This window comes from Elgaria multicarinata, chromosome 11 (assembly GCF_023053635.1).
Source record: "Elgaria multicarinata webbii isolate HBS135686 ecotype San Diego chromosome 11, rElgMul1.1.pri, whole genome shotgun sequence".
NCBI classification, from domain to species: Eukaryota; Metazoa; Chordata; class Lepidosauria; order Squamata; family Anguidae; genus Elgaria; species Elgaria multicarinata.
In genome coordinates this window covers 1,624,286-1,651,109 of record NC_086181.1, presented here as the reverse complement: position 1 = coordinate 1,651,109, position 26,824 = coordinate 1,624,286, and the positions used below count along the sequence as shown (strand labels likewise).

Below are 26,824 nucleotides of genomic sequence, written 5' to 3'. Positions count from 1 at the left end.
TTTTTTTGAAAAAGATTTTTTTATTTGTATGCCATCTGAACATCAGATATACCTGGTGTGTGTTAGCGTGAACCATTTGTACATTTGAAATTCATGGTGCCAAAACCCCTCCCCCAAGATCAAAAAATTCACCTCCCTAGAACACCTGGACTGGCTGAATCAGAGAGGAAGTTAAAGAATGTTACAGTGCAGGGAGGATAAAATAAAGGGGAGAAAGCAGTATGAAAAAAATAGGAAGACTCGTCCAGTTAAGATAGTTCATGCAAATGCAAACATATGCTGTGGTATAGGAGAATCATTTGACAAAACAAGTGTGAAAAAGCATAGAAAGGAAATGGAAGATGAGTGCAATGACGCAGAAGGTTACACTACTCAGATGTCAGCAACACCTTAACTATAACTTCATCATTCAATGACATAATGCCAGGGTCAACAGTGCCCTGACTCTCACAGAACAACACCCTAATTTCCCCCCAGATTTGAACCAAGTAATCTTAAGAGGCAAACACTTTACACCTGTCACAGGGAAACCACTGAAAATGGTGTTGAAGTGGCAAGTTCTTCCCTCCCTGCTGAAATGTCTATGGTCAGTAACTAGCTTTAATGGAAGGTCATTTTGAGAAAGTAATGGAGGTGTGGACCAGGATCCCTCACCAATACCACCCCTGAAAGTGGACTGCCAGAAAATTTCACAGCCACTGCTACTCACAAACACACCTCTCTTCCCTCTGCGTTGACAACTTTGGAAGGCCAGATTTGGCATTGGTGGCACCAGCTGCTAATTTAGTGTAATTTATGTAATCTTCCCTGCCCCAATGCACACCACGGCCAGTTAGTGGGAAAACTCAGGGTTTTAACAATGGATCACATGGCAAATCCTCCTAGATGTCACCACAAGGATGGGGGAAGAATTCGCACAGGAATGCAGTTTTTGATGGCTTTCCCATGGCTGGTGTAATGCGCAACCTTGGCCTCACCGTAGAACGGCTCATCCACCTCATTTTGGATGTTCAAGTGGTGGCAAAGAAGTTTTTAAAAAAGCCTCTGGGTGGCACAAAAATAGCCAGCTGGAAATATCCATCTCCAGTCCTGTTTGGGGAACGGAAGCTCAATTGTTCTTCCAACAGCATATCTTGTGAAGTTAAAAAGCAGGTACATACTACCTTTTTTAAAAAAAAGAAGAAGAAGAAGAAGAAACAGCATGCAGTACAGAATCAGAAAGGTTTCACAATCACTGTTCAAAAATGAAAGCTTGTCCTTTTATTATAATGGAAAAATGTATTCAAGCTGGCTCCTATATTAAGGCTTCAGATTTCAACAGGGACTGTTTAAGGTTGAAGAAGGCCTATAATATTTTTAACTGACTCTTTAGTAGTATAAAGATTGCTGTGGGTTAGCAAACATCTCATTTTGGCATCCTGAAGTCTTAGAATTCTGAATACAAGGTTAATATCACTCATGAATTCTAATTGGCCACTTAACAGATGACAAAATTCCTACATGGAATGCAATATTATGGAGGGAATTCCTTTTTAGCTGTGTGTTTATGCTGAGAAGTTGCAGTCAGCCATTACTTCCCAGTGCCTGTACATCTGTGTACGAACAAGTTATGGTGTAATATACATGAGAAATGCCTTCCGTGTAGGAATTTTATTGATTTATGGAGCAGCCTTTGGTGGCTAGATTCCTAATAGTTACAAAAAAAACTAAGCTCACCCCTCTGCCACCCTCAAGAAAATGGGAAGCATGCTTGTTTTTAGATGTAGCGTAAGCCTCTCTCCTTTTATTTAGGCTACTGCCACTCCTTCTTTCCCCCCACCCCCACCCACCAAAGAAACTTTTTAAGCATTATTATTTCCCTATCCCAGTACAAAGTTCAGCAAGTAAAAGGTTACATGGAAACTGGAACACACAATCGTATAGACAAGATGGATCAGATATGGAGGTGTTAAAACTTTCCAAGTGAGAAGTAGAGCAAAAGGGGTGGGGGTGGGGAACAATCCCCCAACCAGTCTTCTAGCCTTTTGTCTTGCCTCCCACCCACCCCCAGACACACACAAAGGTTTCACGCACCAACTCTCCAAAGCAACAGCCAACAGTTCTCAACTCTGCAAGAAAAAACAAAGAGATGGAACCATGTCATTCAACTGAACATGGAGGGGCAAGAAAAAACCCTGTTGTAGTCCTCACTGTGGACTGTAAGACACCTCACCTATGTTAGCTTCTTGGCTTTGTTGTATAATGAATCCACTACTTTACTCATATTCTGAATGGTCTCCAGAGCGGCTTCATATGTTTTGTCTACAGGTGGTTCATCAAAAATAATCAAGACTCCTTCACCTTGGTCAAGGATCCCTAACAAAAGAGAAAAGTTCTAATTAAGCCTCCTGAGTAGCTAGTTCCTCTAACACAAACTGTTCCACCCCTAAAGCAGATGAGTGCTCCTTTCTGAGAATGCAGCACAAATAGACTGACATGGATGTGCCAAGGCTCACTCAGTACAGCTGCCAAACATGGTTTTAAGATGAGGATAAAGGAGAATCCCAAAGGTTGCGGGAGCGCATCAGGTCTAATACAAACCATTTTTGTTGTTTGCTCCCTGAACCTCAACCCTTTGTAATGTTTGCAAAACACACCATGAGAAACGGGCATAAGCCAACTCCTTCACTTTGGGGAATATGCCTAAGAAAGAAAAGGAAAGAGCGCTCACCATGGAATTTCTTGTCCAGGATCATCTGAGAGAGTTTCCTTTCCACATCCGCCTGAAATTAAACCAGGAGATGATCTATTTCCTAGAGCCAACCATGGGCCAGCTGATTTTGCTATTCTGAACCTTGACGTAACCTCTAAATCTTTACGGTTTAGGCACATATGTTCCAGTGAAAGCAAAAGGTATTGCCATTTTTTTCTTTAAAAAAAGCAATGCTCTAGCCATACTTTTTTCCTGGCTGAACTGGTTTCTATTACACTATACAGACTTTTATATTTCAACACAGGAATATTTCTGCACATAGCAGCATCACTGGCAATATGAAGGGATGCCACATTCTCAAACAAGCAATTGCTGAAGTTTAATAAAAACCATAATGCAGTTTAACTTTTGTTCTGATCCCTCCACTCTTAATGCTACAAAACCAGAATTATATACTTCTCTTTAAAAGAACATCAAGACCTCATATTCCTAAACTTGTTTGTTTTTGTAAACTTTTAACAGAGTGGGACCCTTCTTCATAACTTCTCTTATCTAAAGACTATGACAGATCTATAAAACTGTTGATGTAAACAGAGCTTACACAACCTGCTGCACCCAAGCTCTTACCTTTGACAGTTTGATAAGGCTAGATATGTGTTCAATCTGCAAAAGAAATTCAGACAGGGGTGCCAATAAGGCTGGAAATGAGAAAATACAAGTGTTAAACGTTCCACCCACCCACCCCACCTGCCAATATGTTAACTGGCTTATTGAACAGGAAGTCAGCATGCAGACCACTACATTTTTTTAGGTTCACGTCTGTCAGCAGCGAATTCTGCTTATTTTAACTTTAACGCACAAAGTAGGTCTCTCCCTTGTTTTTCTCCCATACACACTTTACTGAATTTTATGTTCTCCATAAGGCAGCACAGGACATCCTCAGTCCAGTACAAGCCAGGCAGATCATCACAGTAATACTTTTTAAAAAAAACAAATAAAAACGTAACAGTATATTCATACCAAAAAATACCAATCAAGATCCCCAACCCACCACACCTCCCTAAAATTACCCTTCCTGCCCCTTCAACAAAAAAACCTGTCTACAACAATAAACATCTATAACTTATAATTCAACCACAATTCAATTCTCAAGATTTAGAGATGTGAGGATTCGCCTCTCACCTCTAATCACAAATGACACTGCAGAATTCAGAAGCAATGTAAGAAATCCAAGGAGCCAGCAACTATCAACCAACAGCTCATGTAACATTCCAAACCACTGTTCTCCATTTATAACCTTCCTAACCACACTACCACTTAACCAATTGTATAAGAGAACATCTTCAGGGCAATGCGGAGAAGTACAAGTGGTAGATTCTCTCACAATATTTTTAACAGTTCACTGTCAATGTCCACAGTTTTGATGAGACAGGAGATTGCTTGCTTTAAAACATTTTTTGGGGGGGGGGGGAATCCAAGTAGATGACAATTAACGGAGGAAGAAAGATGGGATGGAAAGCTCTAGAAGAACGTCTTACCTGGACTCTGGAGAAAGGTTCAATTACCCTGATTAGGTTTTGTTCCAATAAGTTATCATAGAGTTTGCCCAGATGTGTGTTGATGATGGGGTCATCCCTGAGTTCCACCTTATAATCTTTCAGAGCCTGTGGAAAATTCGGTTAAGTCAGGAATGAATGCAGAGTATCAAGTTCTTGAGCCAAGAGAACAACTGTTCTCAGGCCAAAGGAGCAAAGATTGCCTGGGGTCAACCCCAAACCATTCCTATCAGTTATGCAGTGCTGTGTATATGCTGCATTTAATAAAATCAAAAATTCTGTTCAAAGGACAGCAGGATTGTGTTGGTTTGTATGTATTTAAATTATGTATTATATATATTCCATGTTCACTAATCTTAGGGAAACACAGAAAAAGTTATGCAGGGGCCTGAAACTCCTATCCTTGACCATTCACTCTCTCCACTCGCATTAAAAAAAAAATATTGGTTCCCATTTGTGTAGTGCAACTGTAGAATCTATTCAAACATAGTGTCTTCTAAGCCAGTAAGAGAAGCACATTTGTCTGATAACACATTCATAGGGTAAGAGGAAAGGAAACCTTCACAGAACCTATGCTGCAAAACAGGAAAGAATATTTTGTTGCATTGTGTCTAATGACTTTGGTGGAATCTGAACTTTCATTTAACAAAGGCCAGGGGTACAGGTCTCAGGATCAGAGACATCAATGTCCTGAAAATAAGCTATAAATTAACATCTTTCAAGTGAGTAAGAGCAAGAAAATCCGAAGAACAGTGTTCTCTCTCTAGCTGTTTTCCTTCTTCTTTTCCTAACGGTTCCTCCCATCCTCAAAGTGAAACTTAATTCTGTAGGTAAGCCCCAAATTAACTTAAATAATTAGGTATGCAAATTTAGATAACAGTTCATTCCAATAGAAGCATGTAATTTTTTCCATGGGTGGGTGGATTTCAGTATGGCACTTCCCTTCCCCACAGGAAAGGTTGTAGCCTCCCTCCTATCCTGATGTTCTACTGTGGATTTTCAGATTTGCACAGAGAGCCTGCAGATGTCTTTCAGATGGAGCATCTTCAATATTTGTTATAAATGTCACTACCCTGGATACCTCCAGTTTTTAAAAAAGAACCTTAGTAGAATCATAAGCAGAAAATGTTGCAATCCCAAGTACATTTCCTGGGAATGAGGACCCATTGAACTCACTGGGACTAACCACTGAGAAATTGTGATTGGAATGGCACTCTTTTGATTAGATCAAACCCATCTAGTCCGACGCTGTCACCAGCCAACCAGTTCTCCCCAGGAAGCTCACAAACATGGCATTATGTAGATATCCTTTCCCCCAGGTGTTCAGAGATATACTGCCCCTCAATGTGGAAGTTCCTTTTTTAGGCCTAAGAATGCATCTCTAGTCCAAAGAAAATCAGTCTGTTTCCCCATTATGTTTGCTCACCTTTTTGAAGTCATCCAGTGATCGATTCTTACTGGCCTGTGCCACACATTTTAATGCTTCAGTCTACAAAAGAGAAGAGAGCCAGTAGTGTCATTCTTCTGGTTGTGCTTCTGATTGTGCTTGTGGCATATACAATTGAGACAAATGCTTCAGTGCAAGAGTGGGCAGAAGGTAAACCTCCAGATGTTTTGGACTTCAACTCTCAGAAGCTTCTGCCAGCATGGCCAATGATCAGGAATGCTGGGAGTTGAAGTCCAACCCCTCCCCCCCTTAAGATCTACTTTCTGCCAGAAGAAAATTCAGGAAGGATTCTTGACAAGAATGCTAAGAGTCTGCTTTAATTCCACCTGCATTCACTTAAACAAAAAGAGCTGTTAGATCACAAAAGGAAACATTAAGCAGCTAAACAAAATAAGCCATTAAGACAAATATACTTCAACTTGGACAACAGAGAACTATCAAATTGCAATTATGAGGCATCTCAAGGTGTCCAAGCATTCCCTGCTGCAGAGACCCATCTCTGCAAGGCAGCCAGACTCACTGAGAAACCAATAGCGGTAGCTAGGATTTCAAGACCTTTCAAGGACAGAAAAGGTAGCTTGGCATTTCTGTACCTGTCTGCCTGCATACCGTAGTGCAAGCTTCCCGCTCACCAATGCCTGCACGTCCTCAGGCCTGGAAAGACAGAACACAAAACAAAGAGATTTGATTCATCATGACCCTAAACACAGGCCATCAGAAGAGCTCACTATATAGAGAGAGCTTCGGCTATTGGGCGGTATAAAAATGTAATAAATAAATAAATAAAATAAACCTTGCCTTCTGCAAAGCTCCACATTCCACTAGTGAAAAGTGTTTTTAAAAGCTTTATGGAAATATCAACTCAAATATGAGAGAAGCTGGGGACATCTAAGAAAGGGAAGCAACACAAGTCCTAACACCCCCCTACTTGTAGCTCACTTGGAGGCACACATACACAGTAACCTTGCAGAACCCAGTCATAAAGAGGGGGAGAAATCCACAAAGCAAAACTTCTTCTGCCACGCTCTAAGGCCAAGGACAGAATAATGATGCTTATAAATGCCATTGAATTGAAAATACTCAGACTACTTCCCTTTCCAATCACCTGTTGTTCCTGGAGTAAGGAAACAGTAAAAATCTTTTGCTCTCCCTCAGATGTCTGAGCCTAGAATTAAATAGCTTTGCAACAAAGTAGGCCAATCTCAAGTAGAGGTGTGCTCTGCTCCGATTAGAATTGGAGAATCAGAAGTGAATTGGCCTGCTCCACCTTGCCCATAGGTGGAGTAGAAGCGGACCGCGACCCTTAGAAGCACGGCGAAGAGAAGCGCCCATAGGCGGAGTGCTTCTCTTTTCGCGGAGCACTCCGATCACCATTTTGGAAAATTTCGCCCATAGGATTGCATTGCGGAAAAGAATAGGGGATAACTGTGTTGTTTTTTAATCTATCTTTCTGAAACTTCTTGGGCTTAGAGAGTCATGGCTGGGGGTCATTTTGAGCCTACTCTCAGCTCTCTGCGTGGTGCGGTTCGCTTGCTAGAATTTTTTGAAAAATCGGGTAAAAAAAGCGGGAGAGGTACCTTTTTGAAGTGCTGAGAGGCAGAGTCATGATCACATGATCCCAAAGTTGGAGGAGGGGATAGGCAAAACGGGATACTAGTAACTTGGGATACTGGGAAACTTCTCTTTCTTAGTCTGAACGGACTTTTCCCAGTGTTTTTTAAAACAGTAGCCCCACCTAATGTACAAACACAACCTGAAATCATATACTAAGCAAATAAATAACAGATAGGAAACACAGCACTGCTACCCACCCTAACCTTGGTGAACAACTGAATAGATGTGGTGCAAGGGGATGTGGTCCCCTAGGGCATGTGGACATGCCCAGTGCACACACACACTGTGTCCTGCCCTGGAGGGTCATCAGAGCCCTCCAAAGGTTAACCAGTGGAGCAAGCTAATGCCTATCATGAGTTGAAGGGTTAGTTTGCTTCTTAAAGAATGGTCCCTAGACAGGGCCAGTCAAATTGGCACAGTTCCCGCTCCCCCTGGGCACGTCCACTTCCCTCTTACTGGTAAAAGACAGATATAGCCTTTTTAAAAAAATTCTTCCTGTTGTTTATTCAGCAACACTGCTACCCCTCCTTTGTTTGTTTATTTATTTATTTATTCCATTTTGTATTTACACCCCATAGCCCAAGCTCCCCTGGCTTTTCCTCTTCAGTGAAGTCAGGCAGGCTTTCATTGTGGTTCAACTCCTTATTGTTGTTGTTGTTATTGTTGCTATTAATATTAATCAGTACTGCTATTAACATTATTATTTTGTTGTTTAGTAATGGCTGTGATCACAGTGCAGTCAATCAACTCTGAAGCAAGGATCACAAAGCTTTACTCTTATCCTCCTAGCCGCCTAGTTATGGGATGCAAAAGAAAAGGCATCTCTCTGTGCTGCTCCCACCTCACAGGGATGGTTTGGTTTGCATTACTGGCTTTGAAACTATCCTTGGCTCACTTCCTTATGCCCCCAGAAAGGTCTGCTGCCTGCCTGCCTTCCCTCCCTCCTCCCCTGCCCGCCTCGCAGGGATGGTTTGTGTGTGTCTTGCTTTGACTCAGGGGATAAGTCCTTCCTGCGCTCACTTAGACTTTTTGAAGTTCCAAATCAATTTTTCAAGTGTGGAAGAAGATTCATATAGGTTTATCTCTACTACCCAATTCATGGCATGTTGGGATTTCCTTTGAAATGGCCCCATTGAGCTGTCTGCAGCTTTAAATCCCTGAAATACTGGGGTGTCCGATTTTCATAAATTCCCCAAAAATCAGGGGACGATGGGATTGGCTTGAGTCTTGGCATGCATGTGTATCCATGGATAATCTATCATGGTGCCAAGTTTGAGGTTTCTAACGTGAAAATTAACAGAGATATCGAAAGGGGAGTGAATTGGGGTTATCGGTGGTGTGTTAGAGGTTAAAGCCCCACCAAAAATCAGGGGATGATGGGATTTGCTTGAAACTCGGCATGATTGTGGATCTAGATGGCATCTGTGAGGGTACCCACTTCAAAAAAATTTATCTGTCAAAATGTCGGGGAACAGTCCATGTCTGAAAATGGGGTGTCCGATTTTCATAAATTCCCCAAAAATCAGGGGACGCTTGGATTGGCTTGAGGCTTGGCAAGCATGTATGGATAAGCTATCATGGTGCTGAGTTTGAGTTTTTACTTTCTAACGTAAAAATTGATGTAGATATAGAAAAGGGGTGCTTGAATTGCAGTTAGGGGTGCTGCGTTGGAGGTTAAAGCCCCCCGCCCCCAATCACGGGATGATGGAATCTGCTTGAAACTTGCCATGAATGTGGATGTGCCTGCTTCCAAGTTTTTTTATCTGTCAAAATGTCGGGGAACAGTCCATGTCTAAAAATGGGGTGTCCGATTTTCATAAATTCCCCAAAAATCAGGGGATGATGGGATTGGCTTGTGGCTTGGCATGCATGTGTATATGTCCATGAGGTGTCATGGTGCTAAACTTGAGGTTTCTAATTTTAACAGAAAAAAAGTTGTAGACTTTTTTGGATTTCAATGCAAGCCTATGGCGGAGCGGAGTGGACTATAGGCGGAGCAGGGCGGAGCGAAGTGGCCCGATCCGCAAATTGCAGATCTGGAAGAGAAGCGGATCGGGGGGTCTGTGCACACCCCTAATCTCAAGGGGTCTATTCCTACCCGAACAGCTACAATTGCCTCCTTGAAGAGACCAAAATCCTACTTGGAGGAAGCTAGGAGGGTGAATAGACACCTCAATCAGTTAGAAAACAGGGAGCCCAGAATCCAGTGGCTTTTTCACACTCAAAAGGATTTGCTTCCTTTCAAATAAAAGGAATCATAGGCTAGCCTTCATGAAGTCACAGAAGAGTTCAAGAGGAACCCAGGATACTATTTCATTCTAATGATAACAAAATTTCCATATACAAGTGAGGTCTGAATGGTTCTTGCATCAATCTTAGGAAAAGGGAAGTATTCTGCCCATCTTTGCCCTCTCTCTGACCCCTAATCCTTCTTCCTTTCTTTGCATTGCCCCTAGGATCTGTGTCTCTTCAATAGCCACCAAAGTTTGCAACACAAACGAGTAACACAAGAATCATCACACTTCATCTCTTATTGAAGCATGTGTCCTGACCTGAGTGTGGATACAAAAAAGAGGAAGAAACAAGGGGCTATTGCAATGTAATTAGCATTTTGCGATATAATTAGCCACATACGAGTTCAACATGATCTTGCACAGCAGCATATACTTTAACGCCGTGATGGCTTTGGGGCTGTCAATGGAATCGTAACCCTCAAATGCCTCATAAAAATAAGAATATGCCGTCTTCCAGTCCTTTTCTTCTGCTGCATGAATGATGCCTATTAAAAGGGAAGGCAAACACAAAGAACAGTCTCAAGTTAGAGCACCACAGTTTTACCTGGAAGACAACAGGTGGGGAAACATGGCTACAAAGTCCTACTCATCAGTTCACACAGGGTGAGGCTCCTCTGCCCCTTTTGTGGCAAAGAACCCAATTCTATTAAGATCACTGAATCAGTTCAGCCAGTCCCACAAAACCCTCACTCTGCACTAAAGCAAGCTAATCGGCATCCATTTCCCTATGCATAATTTTACACTGATAATTGAGGTTTTCACTGAATTTTTTAGTTGTAGAATGAAGGAGAAAGAAGAGGTACAGCCTTGCCAACCACAAGAACTGGCTGAGGTAATGGGGAAGAGAGACCCCCCAAGTTTATACCTCAGGAGAAGCTCTAACAAAAAGCTTTGTCTAATAGTTCTGATCACTTTTGAATCTACAAGTTCATTACTTCAAAAAAGCCCATCACTTCTCCTTTAGCTAATTTTCCAAGTTCTGGTCATGTTTGCTTTCATCTTGCATGATGTGTATCAGAGAACAATTAGGCAAGAACTCAACAGCTTGTTTTGCAAAATTTCCACGTATTTATACTTTGGGTTTCATTAGTAAGAATCAGAGTTGCAAGAGATTCAGAAATTAGTTAGCTCGCCTGCCTCAAGACATACCCTGTGCCTGCAACATTCTTGATAAGCACCTATCCAAGCATCTTTCAAAAATCTACAAGGAACTAGATTCTCTTTAGGCAGCTATCCCTTACAGGCATTTGTTACGGTTTTTTCTTCTAAGGTTTGTAATTTGTTCTACAAGGGGGCATAAGTCTTGTTTCCCTCTATTGTGAGTTACCAATTGTTGGGCCACAACTCAAGGCATCCCTGACCATTATCATGGTGCTTGGGGATGATGGAAATTGCTGTCCAACAACATCTCGGGATCCAAAGGTGGGGAAGGCTGCTTCACGACCAAGCAAGCCCAGAAGTACTCTCGTGTTTTTCTGAGTACACACTACTAGTGTTTATTAGATTGTAAGCCTATGCGGCAGGGTCTTGCTATTTACTGTTTTACTCTGTACAGCACCATGTACATTGATGGTGCTATATAAATAAATAATAATAATAATAATAATAATACTGCAATGTTTGCCATAAAAGGAGCCATCTAAAAACAATGTTGTCAGTCACGGAATGCATGCATGGCACACCTACAATCAGCATGACTTACCTGACTGCATATCCAGAGCTGCCTGCAACTTCGGTGGGCAATAGATCGCATTGGCTGTAGTTCGGGCAGAGGTTAATGCTGCTCTTGCTTTTGGCAGGTTGCTCAAGGCATGGTAGGTCTTGCTCTCCAACAGCTGCACTTCCACTAACAGGGCCTTATCATCCATTTTCTTCAACTCCCGCAAAAGTTGTGAGCCTGACAAAAGCCATACAATAGGGGAAAAAACCTTATTACCCAATCAAAACCTTCCTCTAGCATTTCAAATATTAATTCTGATTTTGGCTCTTCAACAGAATGTGTGGAATCAAGGTGGGTAAAACCAGCATGGTATAATGCTTAGTTTTGATGGGGAAAACTAGATTCAAATCCCCAATGCAGCTATGAACTTCACTCAGCAAATCAATACCATGTGATACAATAAGAGACTAAAGCACTGGTCTAGGAGACGCAGAAGAAGAGTTGGTACATACCAAAGATGTGAAGGGCTGGGGAGGGGGAGGAATGGAAAAGTTGAACCCCACTGCCAAATTGAACAGTTATAGATTATGAAATATTTTCATGTAGAATTTAAGACAAAGTATTTATATATTGCTTTTTGTTGTGTTTCTCAGAAAACTCCTGCTTCGATGGGAGGCAAATGACAAGGCTTGCTAAGTAATCTACAAAGCTTTTATTAAGCAACAAATGTCTCTTCTATGTGAAGATAGCCTAACCTCTTGGAAACGTCCCCCTAGGGAAAACTATGCAAACTAAGCAAGACAATTGTCCGCTCAAGAAGAATAGGAAGCCACTTCCCAAACGCCCATAACTTCAGAGACCCTGGTGCAGAGGCAGATTCTGGCGTAATCAAACTGACTTTCTCACACCTTCCTTCCGCCCCGCACGTTCGAGCTTCCGGTGGACCCTAGCATTAGCTAGCTTGTCAAGACGCTCACCTCTGGAAGAAAGCTCACTTCCCACTGAGTGTGTAGGATTTGGCCTTGAGGAGTTAAGCTCTGGAGAGGGTGGACTCCCAGCTAGGGAATCACCCATGAGAGCTTCCTCCTCCACTGGTACAGGCTGGCTGGTGTCTGGTGCTGCGTCTTCTAGTTCTGAACTTATTCTGATTGATTACCTGAAACATCTTCTCCCAAAACAGGGGCAGTAGGGTTAGACATGACACTTTTACTCCCCCCAAAATGGTTTCTAAAAAATATGTAATAAGAACACTTCTATAGAATAAAGATGTAAAATGTCTGGAAATAATGAAGCCATGGGGATGGGGGGGAGGGGGATTTTTTAAAATCCTCTCTGCAAGATTGCCAGCATAGTTAGTTCTTCCATTCCTTATTAAAATTATTGATCTAAAATATCAAACAAAAACAAACAAGTTTTTGCCTGCTTCCAAAAGCACATCAAGGAGGGAGCAAGTCTAGCTTCCCCGGGAAGAGAGTTCCAGAGCACTGGAGCAACTACCGAGAAGGCCCTCTCCCATGTTCCCACCAAGCGCGCCTGTGAAGTTGGTGGGACTGAAAGAAAGGCTTCTCCAGAAGATCTCAAAGCACGGGCAGGCTCATAAGGGAGAATACGGTCTTTCAGATAACCTGGACCCAAGCAATAGGGCTTTATAGGTCATAACCAGCACTTTGAATTGTGCCCGGAAACAGACTGGAAGCCAGTGGAGCTGTTTTAACAGGGGAGTTGTGTGCTCCCTGTAACCAACCCCGGTCAACAATCTGGCTGCATCTCTTTGAACCACCTGGAATTTCCGAACTCTCTTTAAAGGCAGCCTCACGTAGAGCGTGTTACAGTAATCCAATCAGGATGTAACGAAGGCATGTGTCACCGTGCCCAGGTCTGACATCTCTAAGAACAGGCACAGCTAGCGCACTAGCTTTAACTGTGCAAATGCACTCGTGGCCACCGCTGAAACCTGGGCATTCAGGCTCAGGGCTGAATCCAGAAGTACACCCAAGCTGTGGACCTGTGTCATCAGGAGGAGTGTAACACCATCCAGCACAAGCTGAATCCCTATTCCCTGATCTGCCTTTTGACTGACCAGGAGCACCTCTGTCTTATCTGGATTAAGCTTCAATTTGTTAGCCTTCATTCAATCCATTACTGCCAACAGACACCGGTTTAGTGCAGAAACTGCTTCCTTGGAATTCGGTGAAAAGGAGTAGTAGAGTTGGGTGTCATCAGCATACTGGTGAAACCGCACCCCACAACCCCGGATAACCTTCCCAACTGTTTCATGTATACATTTCATTCATTCATTCGTTCGGTTATTGTGCTAGCTGAAGGCCATGACAAATACATCTATAGAAGAACATACAACTATAGAAGTACACAATAGTTTTGAATAACCAAGAGAACCATGCAGACAACCTTAAATTTGCTATGACTAAAGCTCTCATTTCGCTCAGCACTCTGAGTCTCCATGGCAGTTTATAGCAATTTTATCTAGTTCTCTCTTCCTAATCTTTTTCACTGCCAGTGCAAACAGGGCCACTTTATGAGTGATATAACTGTTGGTATCGCTAAGGAGGAAGAAAACTGTTTCTGCTTGGGCATTCCTGCCTCCATATGTCAGCAGCGGTTTCAAGAGTCTCTCTCTTGGGTCCCTATACAGAGGACCCAAGAGTGCTATATCTTCCACTTGTTGTTGACCACAGATGCATAATCTCGATTCGAATAGTACCTTGTGGTAGCTTCCGTCCAGCACTGCAGTTGGCATCACCTGAAACCTCAGTTCAATGAAAGCATTTCTCAAGGGCAGTGGCCTCAATTTGGACAGATAACATGGTCTATAGTGTTCCGTTTTTAGAAGAGGGAACCACTGAGAGCATATGTATTAAATAGCATGGGGGACAAAACAGAGCCCTGAGGGACTCCACAGGCCAACGGCCTGGGAGTCAAACAGGAGTCCCCCAGTACCACCTTCTGGGTCCGCCCATCCAGGAAGAAATGGAGTCACTGTAAAACAGTGCCTCCAAGTCCTATCCCAGCAAGGTGGCCCAGAAGGATACCATGGTCGATGGTATCGAATGCCGCTGAGATACCATCATCCACCAAGGCAACCAAAGCTGTTTCTGTCCCATAACCAGGCCTAAAGTCAGATTGAAATGGATCTAGATAATCCGTCTCATCCAGGAATCCCTGGAGTTGGGAGGCCACCACACACTTCAATACCTTGTCCAAAAATGGATTGTTGGAGACTGGACAGTAGTTATCTAATACAGTGGGGGCCAAGGAGGGCTTTTTCAATGTGGGCCTTACCACTGCCTGCTTCAAGCAGGCTGGCATCCTACCTTGGCAAAGGGAGGCATTGATAACTCCATTGATAACTAGAGGACTCCACTAGGCCAGTCCTCCTCTGGCTGCTTTTATAAGCCAGGAAGGGCAATGATCTAGTATACACGTGGTGGCTCTCACCAATCCAAGGATCCTGTCCACATCATCAGACTGTGAAAATTGAAAGGTTTCCAATAATACTGGACAAGCAGGTGCCAGAGTTACATCCACTGGGTCTGTATCAACTATAGCATCCAAGTCAGAGCAGATCTGAGTGATTTTGTCTGCAAAGTGCTGGGCAAATTGGTCACAGCGGGCTGTTGAAAGGTCTGAAATCTCTTCTTGGGGGCTAGTGGGTAAAAGGCCCTTGACCACCCAAAACAGCTCCGCTGGACAGCTCTTTGCAGATGCAATAGTGGCAGAGAGAAAAAGTTGTTTTTGCTGCCCATATTGCCATAGAATAGGCCTTCAAATAGGCTCTAGCCCGTGTTCGGTCAGATTCATTCCGAATTTTCCGCCAACGTCACTCTAGTCTCCCTCTCACTTGTTTCATCGCCGCCAGCAGGGGGCTGGTGTAGATCCACTCTGTGAGAGAGGACACTCAGGAGCAATTGTGTCCACCGCCCTGGCCATTTCTCCATTCCAGAGATCAACCAGGGCTTCGACAGAATCACCTGCAGAGGCAACAGGAAAATCCCCAAGAGCCATCAGGAAACAATTCGGATCCATCAGCCTCCTGGGGCGGACCATCTTAATCGGTCCTCCACCCCTGCAGAGGTTCTGAGTGCCAGCAAGTCTAAACCCCACCAGGTATTGATCTGTCCATGACAACGGAACTATAGAAAGTATAGCAGGCGTTTAATGTAGTTCTCATCTATTCAGACAATAATTACAAATTTACTGAGTTTACTTTTAAAAGTTTTAAAATATAATGATAATTTCATGAGCAAACTAAATTATACATAAACTTTAGGAACAGAAAGGCTGCTTTATGTTCCTAAAGTAGACCTCCCCAATCTGGTGTCCTCCAGATATTTTGGACTACAGTATCCAGCATTCCTGACCATTGGCCATGCTGGCTGAGACAGATGAGAGCTGAAATCCAAAATATCTAGAGGGCACCAGATTGGGAAGACTGTCTTAAAGCAACGAAGTGACTTTAGATCCGTAAAGAGCACTAAAGAAATAAGTATTGTTTATTTTCCAATTTTTCCAAAAAATATTTTTTTCTCCCAAGCCCTCTCATCCCCAGAACTCCCCCCTTTTTTCCCTCATGGCCTCAAAATTTCTAGAAATGTTTACATCTCCAGCACATAAAAGGTGAATACATTAAGTATAAACACAAACCCTCCTCCTTTCTTTCACAGACAAACACACAGGATCAGGCCATCGATGGCGAAGGGTCTGTCTGGTGAAGGAGCTCCTTCAGAAATTGTTTATTTTTAATTAGCTAATTATATTTCTATACCATGCAATAGCCAAAGCTCTCTGGGCAGTTCACAAAACAAAACTTAAAACAATAAAATGCAATAACCCACCCACCCACCTACCCTTAAGCTTAAAATAGAATAAACCAATGTAAAAAAAAAGTGAGCAGTGCAAAGATCTAAAAATGTAGTAATTCAATTTTTTAAATGCACTGCTGCAATTGTTTAATCCTGAAGGACTAAAAGTCTGGGAAAATAAAAAAGTTTTCACCTGGTGCCAAAAATACAACAACGTAAGTACCAGGTAAGCCTCTCTGGGTAGGGCATTCCTACCCAGAAGAAAAAATGGAATATGGAATGTTTTATTTTAGCATGATGAATAAGATGTTTAAGATAAGGTGTTCAGACATTTACTTCTCCAAATGATTTCTAAAAACTATGTACAGTATCAGATTATTACAATTTCTGTGCACCGAGAACAGGCAAGCCCTAGGTTGCAAACTGAGACTACAAACTCTCAAATGCAAGAGCAAGATGCATTTCTGCCTCTAGGGGGCAGCACTGCCATGGAAGCAGAGACTGAAATTTCATTCGTATTCATTGAAACTTGGTGTCCCCCCTCTTTTTTGCTCAGTTCTTTTAATGGGAATGTGTGCTTTATGTCTGCTTGACACTGTGGAGGACTAGCAGAGATATATAAAAAAATCTTTGTTACTAATGTTGATGGTTTCTTCTGTTGTTGTTTTTTAAATTGTTTTTTGCCTGCTCCTCATAAACTGGCAAAACCAAAGAGGTTTCTTACAGTTCAGGAGCTTCTCTTCTGCTGCTCCCAGACTGTGGAATGGCCTGGCGGAGGAGACTCGTCAACTTGACAGTCTATTAGCATTCAAGAAAGCCATCAAGACTGATCACTTCTGGCAGGCCTATCCAGTGGAATTTTAGGATGTTTTTAGAATGTTTTTAGGATGTTTTAACAATGTATATTATGTTTTAATTCAGTTTTATGTATTTTATATTCAATCAAAATGGAGAGGCAGGTAAGAAATAAATTTATTATTATTATAGCTCCATTTGTTACAAAGAAGGTAAATAAATTTAAAAAAGTAAATTCAATTTGTAATAATTGTTTTAATACACTGTACTTTTAATATACCAAATGTGAAAACTTTATGCCAAACCAACTTGTACATAATTACATTTTATGTTCCTAAAGTAACAAAGTGACTTTCAATCTGTAAAAACCGCTAATACTGCATTTTTTCCAATTTTTCTGAAAATTTCCATTTCCCCCCCAGTAAAAAAAAACCCTTTTCCATGGCTTCAAAATTTCTGGAAATTTTTCATCTCTAGAGGGACAGAGTCATATGCTTGTCACCTTACCTCAGGGGTCATAATTTTAGGGGGCATGCCTAGGGGTGTCAATGGGCATAAGTGAAGAGACACAATGTGTCCAACACTGACAGCTTTGTAAGTCTGCTTAAGGACTATTCCAACCTGTGTGAAGCCAGGTCAATTAGCTACTCATCAATACAGAAAACAAGTTGTTATGTAACAGCTAGTGGTTAACTTACCCAACTGCAATGCTTCTTGATACCTTTTAGTGTCAAAGTACAAAGAAACCAGCCTTGCCTAGAAGAGGAAAAGACAGGAAATGAATGTCAAGAAAAACTGAATTCTAGATTTTTACAAACGCACCAGAATGCAGGAGACACAGAAAAGACTAGGCCCATGGTGGGAAATAATCACACTTTCAGATAGGTAGGACAATGCAGATGAAAGACACTAGAGAAAGAATACATGGTGATGTAGGAGGTGCTCTGCATAAGTAATAGTAAATTTGAAGGAGAAACTGTTTCCAAATCAGGAAGTAGCAGTCAGAGAAGAAATATGAGTCAAAAGCGTAAAGGGAATGACTGCACATCATCTTGTAGGGAGCCAAGTCAGCAAAAAGTAGAAATCAACAAGACACACTTATGCCACACACACTTGACTGAAGTTTTCTACATTAATTCGCTTGGACTATCTCCCATCCCCTATAGTGAATGCAGGTAGAACCAAGACTTCACTAATAAACATATTTAAAGGGAGGGAAGGAACCAGTGTTTTTAGAAGTCTTATAGTGGAAAAATGCCTATCTTTTTCCACCCTTTTAATATATACTCATTAGTGGTTGGTATATAATTTATACCAACCACAATTGGATAAGGGTGTTAAGAGAAAGAGACTGGCGGAGATGCAATAAAATCTGAAGAGTCAGTATGAAAGCGTCTCATACAAAACCACCATTTGAGAAACTTGAGAAGATGTCAGCAATAACCCAGAGATGCAATGCAGGTGAACCTGAAGAGGTGTGTGTTTGGGTGTAGAGCACAGGCAGATAGGATGGCAGGTTTCCAGACCCATTTATCATGTGAGAGACTAGCGTACCCAACTTAAGTACACAAAAGCACACAGACACATGCCACACCCTACCTCCAGAGCTTGGCGCAGGAACGTCCTCTTCTCTGATTTGGCCCATTCGATACATTCAAGACACAGGTCAACCTAAAAGAAATATATATATATATATATATATATATATATGTATTCAGTCTTTCTTCTAGTACCTGCACTACCACTGCTGTCTGGAGATCATCTGTCTGGTGATCATCTTCTACACAAGCATCTGACTGCCTCCCTCTGGATATCTCCAGCTAGGAAAGGACACTTGAAACGCTCAGCAGACACTCTGGCCATGGCTAGACGAGGGGATAGGAGGGCGACGATCTCGCAATTTTATGATTGCGAGATCCTCGCCCTGGTCTGCATGCGACATCGCAGCCGCCATTTGGGGTTTTTTTAAAGGAAAACGAGTGCAGGAGCGCTTGAATGCAAGCTAAGGTTTTGTGGGTTTTTTAAAAAAACACTTGCCTTCTCCCCACCCCACCCCACCCCACCCTTGATGGGCACAGAGCTTGTGAGGAGCTTGCGAGCTTGCCTGGATCCCAGTTCCTCACATTTACTCACGAGGAGCTGAGACAACCCGGGACGCCTGGCCACACATTCCACAGTCTCGGGATCACCCTGAGACTGCGGAAAAAGTGGGCTAAAAGAGTAGGGTGAAATCCCGGGCCAAGGGAGGGATCATCCCTCCCTGCTCCCGGGATCCCTTGTGTGTCATGTGGACATACAGGGATGATCCCAGGACGATCCTGGGATATAGGCCTGGTCAATCCACGGCCTCTGTGTTTTGTATGTGGCAGGAATTTCAGTTGTCCCACCTCTTGTCCTGTTGCTGCCTCCATATCTAGGAACAGATCTAGAAGGGACCGAACCAGGCGGGCTGCCTTTGCCTTGCTGATGGAGTTCAAGAAAGGACGCACATACTTCAGAAGTCCTCCAAGCTCTGCATTAAAAACAAAACAGTCAAGTACCAGCATAGAATGCACTATGGAAGCATAAGGTCACATTCCAGAGATGGCAATGACCACACAATTCTAAAACTTAGTGGACCATTCCTTGGACACACAACATTCACACATACTGACTCCAGTTCTATCATAGTTTTCAGAATGGGTTTTGCATCGTCTGTAGCCAAGACAGTTTTCAATTTCCTCCAGACAGTTTTTTTTTTACTGCCCTACCACCAGCAATGTCCAAGATCATGTAAAACAATTTGGTACAAGAGGCTTATAAATAATCACTCCCCTAGTAGCCCACAGTGAGTAAGAATGTTTTCAGGCAGATTAGGTTTTATAAACTGGAAGAAAGCTGTTTTTGTGTGCTATTTTAATTCTTTCAGGCCACTAATGTGGCCAAAATTACTATCAGATATCTGTAGGGAGAGGGGAGAGACTTTTTGCAGAGCAATAAATTTCACTGATTAGGAAGCATGTAAAGAACCCATAAAAGGCAACCATCTCTAGTGATATAATGCTGCTACTTAGTGAACCTTCTTGGAGAGAACAAATTCTCCAGTGGTAATGTCGTACCAGAAAAAGTCATGCTCCAAACAGTTGTTGTTCTAGCCTTGTGTATGTGACATTTGGAAAAGTATTTCAACTGATCAAATCTCAACAAGAGGTGCTTATTTGGGAAGTGAATAATAATAATAATAATAATAATAATAATAATAATAATAATAATAATAATAATACATTTATTTATTTCCCGCCTCCCCCTCTGGATTGAGGCAGGGAACAACACTAAATAAAATGTAATACATAAGATTAGTTAAAAGGGCATATAAAACCAATGCAATATTAAAATAACAATCACAGTATCTTAAAATTCTTAGGCTTAAAATTCATCGGGGTAGGCCTGCTGGAAGAGACTAGTCTTTACAGCTGTCTTAAACTCAGAGAGAGCATTAAGCTGACGAATCTTCTCCGACAGGCCGTTCCACAGTCTGGGAGCGGCAGAAGAAAAGGTCCTCTGGGTAACAGCTGCCAGCCTAGTTGTGGCTGACTGGAGTAAACCCTTCCCAGAGGACCTGAGTGTGCGGGGTGCATTGTATGGGAGAAGGCGATGCCGCAGGTAACCTGGACCCAAACCATGTAGGGATTTAAAGGTAATAACCAACACTTTATACTTCGCCCAGAAACTTATTGGTAGCGAGTGAAGTGGTTTTAAAACTGGTGTAAGACGGTCACCCCTAGGTGTACCGGTGACCAACCTGGCTGCCATACTAGTTGAAGTTTCTGGACTAGGCACAAAGGTAGCCCTATGTAGAGAGCATTGCAGAAGTCTAGCCCTTAAGTTACCAGCGCGTGCACTACCGTCTTTAGGTCTTCCGACTCTAGGAAGGAGTGCAGCTGGTGTATCAGCCAAAACTGATAGTAGGCACTCCTGGCTAAGGATCCACCTGGCGCCTACACTGTACTCCTTTCGTCGCCAGCTGAAGACCTTTTTATTCTCTCAGTATTTTAACACTTAATTTTAACTTAAATTTAAATTTTACTGTTCTAACTCTGTATTTTAATCTTATATCAATTTTGCTGCGTGGTTTTATCCTGGTTGTGCTTTTTATACTGTATTTTGTATTTGTGCTTTTAACCTGTTGGTTGTTTTATTATGGTTTTAATTTTTGTGAACTGCCCAGAGAGCTTCGGCTATTGGGCGGTATAAAAATGAAATAAATAAATAAATAGATATGTTAATCACATGACTGGCCTTTACATGCTGCTTCCCCTCCTTTTTTTGTTTTGTTTTACTAAATAGCAGCTGGGTAGAGCAGGGAGAGGAGATCCAGATCAGTACCACACAAAGTGTTAAGCTCCCTCTCCCATGGCTGTTATTTAGTAAAGAAAACACAAGTATGCAAAGGCCAATGGTGTGATCTAGCTTGGCCCTAAAATCTGATGGGCCTTGGCAACTTAAAGGCTTTGAAAGCTGCAATCCCACAGAAAGCACATGGCAGTAATTGATCCGCAAGGTTATCAGAATATGGAAAGCAGGTGTATGGCCATACTGTCAACTGCATCTGCCAAGGGGAAAGTAATCCTCTTCATAATCCAGGGGTGGGCAACTTGTGGCCCTTCAGATGTTTTGTCCTACAGCTCTCATCAGCCTTAGCCAGCATAGTCAATGGCGAGGGATTATGGGAACTGTAAACCAAAACATCTGGAGGGTCACAAGTTAACCACCCCTGTCATAATGGGTAAAATCACCTTTCCTAGACCACTACTTTGTAAGGTCATCTACACCTGACAAAGCAATGTTGTGGCTCCTTGAGTCAGCATCCAAATTGCGACACTATGTTAGATTCTATTACAGCCTTCTTTTTCTGGCCGTAATCCCCACTTCAAAACTTCATGCATTTATCTTTTTTGACTTTGTTCACCATTTCTCTCCTTATAGACAATTGTACCTTTGATACAGTGCAATTCTGTACTCAACTGAGCCCCTAGAATAGGGAGGACTACGAAGCTAAAGAAAGCCCGTTTCTCACTCATGAACACAAGATCAACACAGCTGCCTTCCAACCAAGGCTTCAGGCTACTCATCAAACTTTATGGGAGTGCAGACAGAAACAGAAGTGTGGAAGGAATTAAATCCTTCCTTCCTAAAGTCAATCAATACAACCCAGACCACCATATAGGTCCAAGTCAGTCAACCAAGCTAGATGTTCTACTTCTTCTGCAATGCATGTGCTTGTGGTAGCTGATACGTGAGTGAGCGGTGGCTGGGTGGATGGATTGAGGGCATGGTTTGGGGGCAAGGTGGCAGGAGAGAGAAAAGGGTTTGAACTAGACTACTTTTTGGTCAAGACCAACTTGAAATTGGTGGTGGTGAGAATATTCTGCACTGAGAACGGACAGCACAGTAAAACATTACATTTTTGATCCTTTGTTTTAGAAAAAAAACTGCTGGAGATGCAGTCTTATTAAATTGCTTTAAACATGGGATTTACCTTCCGCCTGCCCTGTCTTGGCCAAGAGACTCCCCAGTTCCAGGATGCTCTGTTCTTTGACTTGCACTGCCTCTTCATCATTCTCCTGGACATCACGCTTCACTAGGAGGACAACGGTTTTGACCGGAGAAAAAAGCCTCTATCAAATCAAGGACTGTTTATATCGACTCCACTCCTCAATTCTAAAATTAATTTACTATTGACCCACAAGAAGCAACTGCCTGACAGATTATAATCCAAGGCTCTCTGACATGAAGCAAAAAATATCCAGTGCCATGAGGCACCTCAGGAAAGGAATATTACATTTATTAGATGTTTAATATCATTCAGCCTATTTGACATAATACTATCACATTAGCAGCATTGACGTAGTTGCAGCTGTGAAATGAAATCTCCTTTACTCTCTGACATGTCATCAGATACTGTAAATAAGACATTCAAAGCTTCCCAGTGCTAAAGAGAGTAGGTATGCCACTCACTTTAGTGTAGTTGCATGAAAGGACAAGCACAAGAACCACTGGAACTCAGTCATGCCATCAAGCCTGTTTATTAACTGCACTGTACAGAAGCCAATATTTAGGATGCTAAGAAAATAAAAACTACAAACTATCTTTCAAGCATGAAGGACTGGCTTCCACAGTACAGAGGGCTTGTTCCACACAATCATTATGCAGCAACTACCCACCTCCTCATTGCAACCTCTCATTTTATTTACATGCTCAAAAGTCACATAGGAACCACTGATTTTGCCAGTTTCATCTCTCTTCTTTCCTGGGACAAGTGATAATGGAAACCATAGCAGAACTGTCACCTGTGATGGATTGCACTTGAAATCATAGGGCTAGAGATAAATACAGTGATGTGTGAATGACCTGAAACAGTCTTACTAGCTCTAGAGATTGTTCTAGGCAAAACAGAGCAGTAGTAGCCACATCAACAACTTCCTCCTTCCCAAAATACCAGGCACCTCTCAGACGTTGCTAGTTTGGTTCATGGGGGGAAAGTAGCTGTCAAACACACACACAAGATGCACAGGAATTTCTTCCTGGAGTCAGCCGTTTGTGTGTGTGTGGGGTGGTGGGTGGGTTTAAAAGAAGCTCCTTGTTCCTTTTATAGTTAAGGCTTTGGAATATTCCAACCTCCTTGAATTTCAGCCATTCTTAGTTCTCTCCTAATGCTATTCCTAACTTTGCCCTTTGTGTAAAGTGTGCTGAAGGAAGATGGGCAAATCTCAGTTGCTAACAGAATGTGCAACTTACTGCAAACCTAAATGAGGAAAACTTCAAACTATTTGGCAGCAGCTGAGTTTTATCTGTTACTCCCTGATCTGGAAACATGCCTTCCTGATATGTGTTTAAACATGCTAAATCATACAACTTATTTACCCGAAGCAACTATCATAAAAGAATGATTTAAGAAAAGCCCTGCTGGATCAGGCTAATGCTCTATCTAGTCCACCACTCTGTTTCCTAAAATGTCCAAACAGATGCCTCCAGGAAGCTTTATAAGCAAGACATGACGGAACAGCATTATCATGATGTTACTCTAAGCAGCTGGCATTCAGTAACATATTGCTTCTGAACTCAGAGAGTGCATATATTTAGTAGGCATGGATTTGCTGAATTACTTTTGAAGGCCACCGAAGCTAGAGCCATCATCAACTTGGATACGTGTACCTCACTCCCACATTTCATATCCAGTTGCTGTGGGAAGGAGGAGGCACGTGCAAGTTCATCAATACCAGCGTTTGCCAACATTCCTAACAAACACCAAGCAGCAACCACCTCACAAGCTGAAAGATTAATGGCACATTCCACAGGCGGCTTGCCAACATCTTCACTGCAAAACTCATTCTGCTTCTCCATGTACCTCCATGTCCACTCTCTCTATCACCACCTCTTCTTCAGAGCCATCACTCCAGCTTCTCAAACCAGATTTCACTGAGACTTGCCCTTTCCTGCTTCCAACTCCTATTCCACAGCAAACCTCCACCATGTTACCTCAAAAATTACTCCTTCCCCACTTCCTTTTCACGAAGTGACAGCACCTGTCAGTGAAGCTGCTAATCGGCCAGACCTTTTGTTGTTACTAACAGAATCTTGATCTCCAACAACCAGGAAGTGAAACTTCACGGCACACAGATAAACTTCATTTGCTAGTATCTGCATATTTGGCTGCTAAAGCATAAGTGGAGGGCCAGTAACACCAGCGATAAGCTTATAAACAAATCAGCCCCTACCTGCACGCAGAAAATTGGACTAAATAGAAAAGGAAGCCCTCTTATTCCTGATTCACCCCACCAACAGCACACGCGGAGACAAACTGCTCAAAATCTCCTTACATATCAGTCCAGTTATCTTCCGTGACAGTCTCTCCTCTTCCCTCACTTGCTTCTAGTTTTCACCGACAACCCCTTTTACGCAAGTGGGTGGGATGAGAAGAGTAAGCTCCCATCCCTTCTACGTCTCCTACCACCACCCAAGACTCCCAAAGCACCCTTCCTGCTTGACAGGGCCTGCGGAGGCTCCGAGGCCGTCTCAGTGCAGTCCCCGACGTCTTCCTCGTCACCTCCCAAGCCAGTCCTGCCTTCTTCCCCACTGCGAAGACGCGACGACCAGGACAAGGCCTCCCTCTGGCCGTCCCACCCCCACCGCCACCGCCACCGCCACTCCCTTCCCCGCTGGCTCCCGCTTCCCTTCGGAGCGGCTCGCAGTGAGTCAGCAGCGGCTGCAGCCCGGCCCGGCCCTTCGCCAACCCGCTTCCCATCTCCCACGGCCGGGCTCGCTCTGCCCGCCTGGCGTCCGTCTACCTCCGGCGGACCGCCGCCCCCCTCACCTATGGAGTGCAAGATGCCGATGGAGGCCTCCCGGTCGGTGCTCAGCAAAGACTGGGCGCGCTGGAACTCCAAGCCCGCCGCAGCCGCCATCTTACACAAGCCAAACTCGCCCACTCACGCCGGCCGGATCCACACGGCCCCGCTTCCCCCGGAAGCCGCGCTGCCCGCTTCCGGCTCTTCGCCCGCTTCGCCGGCCTGCAGCGGCGCTCGCTCGCTCGCTCGCTCTCCCTGGCGCCCCGCGCTCCTCCCCTCCTCCCCTCCTCCTGCGAAATGTAGACTGTTGAACACACAACAGCAGTGATGCGGGTGGGATGCTGTTGCTAGGAGACCGGAGCAGGCGCGCGCCACTGACTCAACGCCATCGAACTACGGTGGCCGCCTAGACAAGGAAAGGAAATGCATCACACGCACCCCAAAAGACAAAAGAGGACACCAGTTTGTATATCATTTGCATATGCATTTTCATTGTTGTTGTCATACTTCTCATTTGAAACAAATCCCGAAGTGGTTTACAAAAGAATAAACAAAAACAAAACAAACAAAAAGACCACACACACACAATAGTAACATGAGGTGGATAGAAGGAATAGCTCATAGCCAGCCCAGGAAAAACCCAATGTAAACAGAATTTACATAAATCATAGAATAGCAGAGTTGGAAGGGGCCTACAAGGCCATCGAGTCCAACCCCCTGCTCAATGCAGGAATCCACCCTAAAGCATACTTGACAGATAGTTGTCCAGCTGCCTCTTGAAGGCCTCTACTGTGGGAGAGCCCACAACCTCCCTAGGTAACTGGTTCCATTGTCGTACTGCTCTAAGACTCAGGAAGCTTTTCCTGATGTCCAGCTGGAATCTGGCTACCTTTAACTTGAGCCCATTATTCCGTGTCCTGCACTCTGGGAGGATCAAGAAGAGATCCTGGCCCTCCTCTGTGTGACAACCTTTTAAGTCTTTGAAGAGTGCTCTCATGTCTCCCCTCCATCTTCTCTTCTCCAGGCTAAACATGCCCAGTTCTGTCAGTCTCTCTTCATAGGGCTTTGTTTCCAGACCCCTGATCATCCTGCTTGCCCTCCTCTGAACACACTCTAGCTTGTCTGCATCCTTCTTGAATTGTGGAGCCCAGAACTGGACGCAATACTCTAGATGAGGCCTAACCAGGGCCGAATAGAGAGGAACCAGTACCTCACGTGATTTGGAAGCTATACTTCTATTAATGCAGCCCAAAACAGCATTTGCCTTTCTTGCAGCCATATCGCACTGTTGGCTCATATTCAGCTTGTTGTCTACAATTCCAAGATCCTTCTCGTTTGTAGTATTGCTGAGCCAAGTATCCCCCATCTTGTAACGGTGCATTTGGTTTCTATTTCCTAGATGTAGAACTTGGCATTTATCCCTATTAAATTTCATTCTGTTGTTTTCAGCCCAGCACTCCAGCCTATCAAGATCACTTTGAAGTTTGTTTCTGTCTTCCAGGGTATTACCTATCCCACCCAATTTTGTGTCATCTGCAAATTTGATCAGCGTTCCCTCCACCTCCTCGTCCAAATCATTAAAAAAAATGTTGAAGAGCACTGGGCCCAGGGCTGAGCCC

The 26,824-nt window shown here is 43.2% G+C and overlaps 1 protein-coding gene across 1 annotated transcript; it reads right to left on the bottom strand.

The window, feature by feature from the left end:
- On the bottom strand, positions 1 to 25,378 carry PSMD11 (proteasome 26S subunit, non-ATPase 11). Its single transcript, XM_063138707.1, has 14 exons — positions 25,232 to 25,378; positions 22,397 to 22,498; positions 19,266 to 19,390; positions 18,478 to 18,549; positions 17,577 to 17,634; positions 11,306 to 11,500; positions 9,944 to 10,088; positions 6,289 to 6,349; positions 5,675 to 5,737; positions 4,231 to 4,356; positions 3,320 to 3,355; positions 2,711 to 2,762; positions 2,213 to 2,355; positions 1 to 2,108 (listed from the first exon to the last, which is right to left on the bottom strand). The coding sequence occupies exons 1-13, from the start codon at positions 25,320 to 25,322 to the stop codon at positions 2,213 to 2,215; spliced, it is 1,269 nt and encodes a 422-aa protein (XP_062994777.1). The 5' UTR covers positions 25,323 to 25,378; the 3' UTR covers positions 1 to 2,108.
- Between the last annotated feature and the right edge of the window lie 1,446 nt (positions 25,379 to 26,824).